This window comes from Oryctolagus cuniculus, chromosome 5, assembly GCF_964237555.1.
Source record: "Oryctolagus cuniculus chromosome 5, mOryCun1.1, whole genome shotgun sequence".
In the NCBI taxonomy this organism is placed as follows: Eukaryota; Metazoa; Chordata; class Mammalia; order Lagomorpha; family Leporidae; genus Oryctolagus; species Oryctolagus cuniculus.
Window position 1 is genome coordinate 145196445 of NC_091436.1, and position 6000 is coordinate 145202444.

The 6000-nt window shown below is 54.6% G+C and overlaps 1 protein-coding gene across 11 annotated transcripts in view; it reads right to left on the bottom strand.

Moving 5' to 3' along the window:
• Positions 1–1248, bottom strand: part of KIF13A (kinesin family member 13A) — a 243192-nt gene extending 241944 nt beyond the window's left edge. For all 11 annotated transcript variants that reach the window (XR_011388751.1, XM_008274127.4, XM_070074313.1 and 8 more), the window contains exons 1-2: positions 1017–1248; positions 664–754 (exon numbers count right to left, since the gene is read on the bottom strand). Coding sequence is in view for 10 of the 11 variants with exons in the window: in XM_008274127.4 (XP_008272349.1) it covers positions 664–754; positions 1017–1071 (146 nt within the window). In the remaining variant the exon portion in view is untranslated. The remainder of the gene's footprint in view (positions 1–663; positions 755–1016) is intronic.
• Between the last annotated feature and the right edge of the window lie 4752 nt (positions 1249–6000).

Below are 6000 nucleotides of genomic sequence, written 5' to 3' on the forward strand. Positions count from 1 at the left end.
GTTACCACTTTTCAAATGCAAATATGTTGCCATCTAGTAAATACAACTCCCTTTTAAACATCCCCAGTGTCTATACAGTTCAGGTCACTACTTTTGTTTCCCTGAAAATCAGAATCTGCGCGTTACATTCAGGCATTATCTTCACCCGGCACCACCACGAACAACAACAACAAAAAAACAGATCTGGTAATGGCCCAGCCTGAGCTCGCATCACCCAAGAACGCTTGGCTTTCTTTTTCCACCTATTTTCCACGCAACGTCCCTACACAACTCTGCTAAAGGAAGCAAACCTATGCGGTAGTGCACTGGTTCCTAGGTACAATAGGCTTGGGCTGGTCATTGCCGGCTCCGGGCCTCAGTTTCCCTGACTGTAAAATGCAGGTCTCCAGGTCCCATCCGGCCCCCGCACTCTCTGACAAGCGCTGGCTGCGGCCTGGGGGCCTGGCCTGACACCGCTGCAGATGGGAGGGGACCGGGAAAGGGGGTGGGGTGCACAGAGGAAAGAGAAGAACTTGGACTTGCAGCCGCGTCAAAGAGGAGCGTGAGACAAACTTGAAGCCGTCCCCCTAACAATAGGGAAAGAGCACTCCCGTTTTCCCGGCTCAAAGTTGCGGGACCCGGAGAGCCTGGGTCCCCCTCCCGCCCGCTCCGTGCGCGCTGTACCTTTCTCCCTGTTTGGTGTTGGCAGGAGGAGGGTGCAGGACTGTCTGATTCCCTTCCATCTCCACCACGCACTTGGTGTTCAGCTCCAGTTCTGAAAGCACAGGGGAAACCGACGCTGCAAACTCGAGCATCCGCGCCCAGCCCGCCGCGCCGCGCCGCGCGGGGGCTCCGTCCTGGAGGCGGCGGGGCCGGGAGACGGCGCCCGGGCTCCCCGGCTCCGCGGCCAGGGCGGGCGGGCGACCGCCGCCTCCGCCCGGAACCCCGGCTCCCCGGCTCCGCCGGCCCGAGCAGTTCCCAAAGTTGCCCCGGCCCCCAGCCCGAGCAGAAATCACAACCAGCAGAAAGCTCCTTACCTCGTCGGTTCATGGGCCGGACGCGGACGGCAACTTTTACCTTGGTATCCGACATGTTGGCGGCGCCCGCTCGGCCCTGGCGGCCCTCACGCGCCGCGCCGCCGCCGCCGCCGCCGCCGCGCGCGCCCGGAGCGCGGCCACCGCCGCTCGGCCGAGAGCTCCGCTGGGCAGCGCCGAGGCGCGCGGGCCATCCCGGGGGAGCGCGACGCGGGGCTCGGCCGCGGCCCGGGGAGGGGCGGGCGCGCGGGGCGGGGCGCGGCGGCGGCGGCGGCGGCGGCAGCGGCGGCGGGCGGGGAGGAGGCCGCGCCGCCGGCCCAGACGCCGCTCTAGCCTCGCCGGCCCAGCCCGGCTCACAGCGCCTCAGCCGCTCGCGGCCGCCGCGCCGCCATCTTCGCGCCCCGCGGTGCTAGGGGGGCGGGTGGGGACCGCAGGCGGGCGGGGCGCGGGCTCAGGCGCCGCCGGGTGCCGAGCGCTGGACGTGCGGTTTCCGCGGTGCGGGCGCCTGCGGGGACCCTGCGGACACCTTCGGCGGGCCACGGGCACCGCGCGCCAGAGCCCGAAGGCGCCGTGAGGGGCCGGGCACGGGCGGCCAGGCCTCCCTCGGCGGGAACGACGCCCTGGCCGCCGCTCCGGAGCGGGCTGCGGTGTTTCAGGAGCTTTGTGGCGAACCGAGACCGAGGGGGAGTGTGTGTCAGCCGCGCCCTCGCCCGTGTGCGGACGCTCCTGACCGGGCAGAGAGGGCCAGAGGGTCGGGAGGCTCCTTAACGCTTACATAAGAATGAGTGGTGGCGGAGCCTGTCCGGCTAGCCAAATGCAGACCTCGCCGCCGGGCCGGAGCTGGGACAACCGCAGGGGCTCGGTTTGGCTCAACAAGTGCTTCTGGGGCGCGCACGGTGTGCCGGGCATTTTAGAAGTCTCAAGTCCAGAGCTTGGCGATTCTCCCATCTTGCTGGAGTGTGGAAATCTATGCGTTCATGAGTTCCTTTACTGCGAATTGTATTGCGGGCCTACTGTGAGTAGGGTGCTGTGCGGAGGGCGCACTAGCTGGATGCGTAATGCGCCGCGGGGGGCACACGCTGAGGTGGGCAAATGGCTTGGGGAGGCCAGCTAGCATGACTCTGGGTCACGGGAGGGGTGCGCCTGAGAGAGAGCCGGTATGGCTCCAGCAGGTGCCAAGCTGTGGCCTGATTCTAAAAGGGACAGCCAACTGGCCACCGTCAGAGGTCCTAAGGTGTCCTTCCTCTTCTCCATTGCCACCTGCGAGCTTTCCTTGTCCATGCAGCTACTCTACACGTATTCTGAGCTCCCTGCAGTGTCGCAGGCACTGTGCTGCGTGCTTGGCTGCAGGATCTCGGCCATTTCTGAACGGAAGGAGTCAACGGTCCGGTTCTGTGCCAGCCTCCTAGCCTTTGGGCTGCTGAGACAACGCCTTTCACTGACCTTGCAACCTGCCCTCGTAGAGGCTCTCCTACATCCAGCTTGCAGACTGATTTCTCGGGAAAGTACCTGTTATCTTTTGATCATGGCCTTCCCTTTCTAATATTGCCTCCCACTGCACCCAAAAGTTCATTTCATCCAAGACCTTTTCACAAGCAAGATGACATCACCATGCTAAGCTGTAGTTCTGGCAGCTTCCACCAATAGGAAATGTAGAAGGTTGAATTGTGTCCCTGAAAACATACCTTCAGGTCCTAATCTCCAGTAGCTCTGAAGGTGACCTTATTTGGAAATAGGGTCTTTATAGAGCTTTGATGAGGTCCTACTTAGTTAAGGTGGATCCTAAATCCAATAACTGATATTAAGAGAAAGGAGGGGGCTAGCATTGTGGGTCAGTGGATTAAGCTGCCGCCTGCTTCACCAGCATCCCGAATGAGCACTGCTTGGAGTCCCGGCTGCTCTACTTCCAATCCAGCTCCCTGCTGATGTGCTCAGGAAATGCAGTGGAAGATGGCTGAACTACCTGGGCCCCGTCACCCATGTGGGAGACCTGGATGGAGTTCCAGGCTTCAGGCTTTTCAGCCTGACCCAGCCCTGGCTCTTGCAGCCATTTGGGCAGTAAACCAACAGGTAGTATATACCCCATAACTCTGCCTTTCAAATAAATAAAATTTTTTTAAAGATTAGAAAGGACAGGCAGATTTGAACATATCCCACAAGAAAGGAGGCAGATGTTGCAGTGACGCAGCTGCATGCCAAGGGCTGCCCAGAGCCATCTGCACCTAGGAGGCGGCGAGGAAGACTCCTTCCAGAGGCTTCAGAGGGAGCATGGCCCTGCTAACACCTTGATTTTGGACTTCCAGCCTCCAGAACTGGGAGATAATAAATCACTATTATTTCACAAGTTACTGCTCAGTTTGTGGTAACTTATGGCACTCTTTTTTAAAAATTTATTTATTTAATTGAAATGCAGAGTTAGAATGAAACAGAAAAAGATCATCTGTCCATCCCCAAATGACCACAATGACCGGAGCTGGGCTGATACTAAGTCAGGGACCAGGAGCTTTTTACGGGTCTCTCATATGGGAGCAGGAGCCCAGGGACTTGTGCCGTCTTCCACTGCTTTCCTGGGTTCATTAGCAGGGAGCTGGATTGGAAATGGAGCAGCCAGGACTTGAACAGGTGCTCACATGGAATACTTGCATTGCAAGCAGCAGCTTTACCCACTACGCTACAGTGCCAGCTCCTTATGGCATTCTTAGGTACTAATACAAGACTCTCAGTCTCTGTATTTGTCTATCTCCTTTTCTTCCCCTTCCTCCTCTGCCAGATCATGAAAGACATGAACGTGTAAGAAAATTCCCCTTTACCCTACAGACAGAGGGAACTGAATGAATGTTTGGGTTTTGGAGCCAGCTACTAACACATTCAGAGCATTCTTGGAGGGTAATTAATCTGGCAACATTCTATCCACCCAGAGAACTGTTGCATTCATCCATGTGAGAGGGAAGGGCGGTGGGAACAAAGCCAAAGGTGATGCAAAGGAGCAGGAGGCACAGGTGCAGCACTCGCTGTGGAGTGCTTTGTCCACCAATGGGCTCTGAGGATTGAGGGAGGCAGGGGATCAGGAGTATTTGGAAGGGTGCTGGCCCACAACCCACAGCAGATCAGGCCTTGAGGTGAAAGGGCTGCTGGGTAAAGGCACAGTTTCCTTTGGCACTTCCTTTCCCACTCTTCCAACTTTAAAGGCCTGGCAAGACTCCACAGGGTATGTCTTCTTCCATGCAGTTTCACTCATTTTAGAGCTGGGCGGAGCCTTTTGGGGTTTTCTGGACTCTTCTAAGATAGCCCGCAAATTGTCTGTCCATCCTCTGCTAGGGTATGTCCGGGGACAGAGTACTCAGATTTGAACAGGTGCCAAATTCACTGCTGGACAACTCATTCCAAAGTTCTACACTCACAGAAGGCCTCCACGAAGAACCGAATCTGCAGCCTCTAAATTCTTCCTGGGAGTAAAGTGTTGGCCCCTAGAGCTCTATACTCCGAATCCAGCTCCCCTTCCTGAGAAAACTTCACATGCTTGCTGCAGGCAGCTGTTACATCCTTGGGGAGGCTTCTGTTCCTCTGAATAAGCTGTTCCAGTAACTGCTCTATAATAAATCCCTCCAAAACTTAGAGCTGAAAACAACCACCATCCTGTTGTCTCTCATGGCCTCTGTGGGCCAGGGATAGGGGAGGGACCCCTCCACCCAGGACGGTGCTGGCCCAGTGGGGAGATTGCAATTAGATGGCGGCAGAAGCTGAACAGTGGGGTCAGAGCAGCATCTCTCTAAGTCATCTCACAGTTTCTCTGCTTGGATAGGCTTTGGCTTTTTCCAGCATGGTGGCTGGGTCCCAAGAGTCAGTGTTTTAAGAGCACCAGTGGAAGCTCTGTCATCTTTGATGTCCTAACATACAGTGTCCCATAGTGGCTGTTCTGCCAAGGTCACAAGCCTCCCAGATCCAAGGGGGAAACCACAGCCCCCTTATCTCAATGGAGGAAGTGTCAGTGTTATGTAAAGGTACATCCCAAAGTTTGTGGAAAGTTATATTGGAAATCTATTTTGGTGTACAAAAATTTTGAAATCCATGCATGGGGTGCGCACTGTGATGCAGCAGGTTAAGCTACTGCATGGGATGCAGTCCCACCTCCATTTAGATCTAGCTTCCTGAAAATATATCTGGAAGGCAGCAGATAATGGCTCAAGTACTTAGACCTCTGCCGCCTATATGGGAGACCTGGATGGAGTTCCAGGTCCCTGGCTTCAGCCTGGCCTCACCTACTGTGGGCATTTGGAAAGTAAACCCACAAATGGAAGATCTCTCTTTCTGTCTCTCCTCTTCTCTCTGTCACTTTGCTTTTCAAATAAATTTTTAAAACTTTTAAAATTCCATGCACAGCTTTTTCATGATGCACATTTCTACAAACTTTCTCCTTCACATCCATGTATTTCAAAATTTTTGTGCACTAGAATAAACATCTTTAATTCCATTTTCCCACTGATTTTGTGAAGTCCCCTTGAATTTAAAAAAAAAAAAACATGTGGGGGTGGGTGATGTGTGTGTTGCACCCTGTTTTGGAAGACAGTCTGCCACCTAATGTGTTTTTTCCTCTGTCTTGGATTCCCTCTCTTGACAGCATGTGACAACAAAGTAAAGCTTGGGAATTAGATCTGCTGTGTTTGAATCTTGCCTCTCTCTACATATAGCCTGAAACACGTTATTTAACCCTCTTAATCATTTGGGTTATGAGTAACTAGTGGGAATTCTGAACTCCCACCATGCATGATATAGAAGATAACTTTTCAAATATATGCCTCTCACACAACATCCCACTTTTTCTGAGAACTGCTGTTCCTTCCTCCTCCAAACCCCAACCCTGGCTCCTCATCCAGTCATGTTCATACCATATGAACCCTCCTGCCTGGTACAGTTATTCCTACCACAAACCTCAGAGTCTATCAGATTCTTCCCATCAGATATCTGGACTCTGGAATCAGAGGTTGGT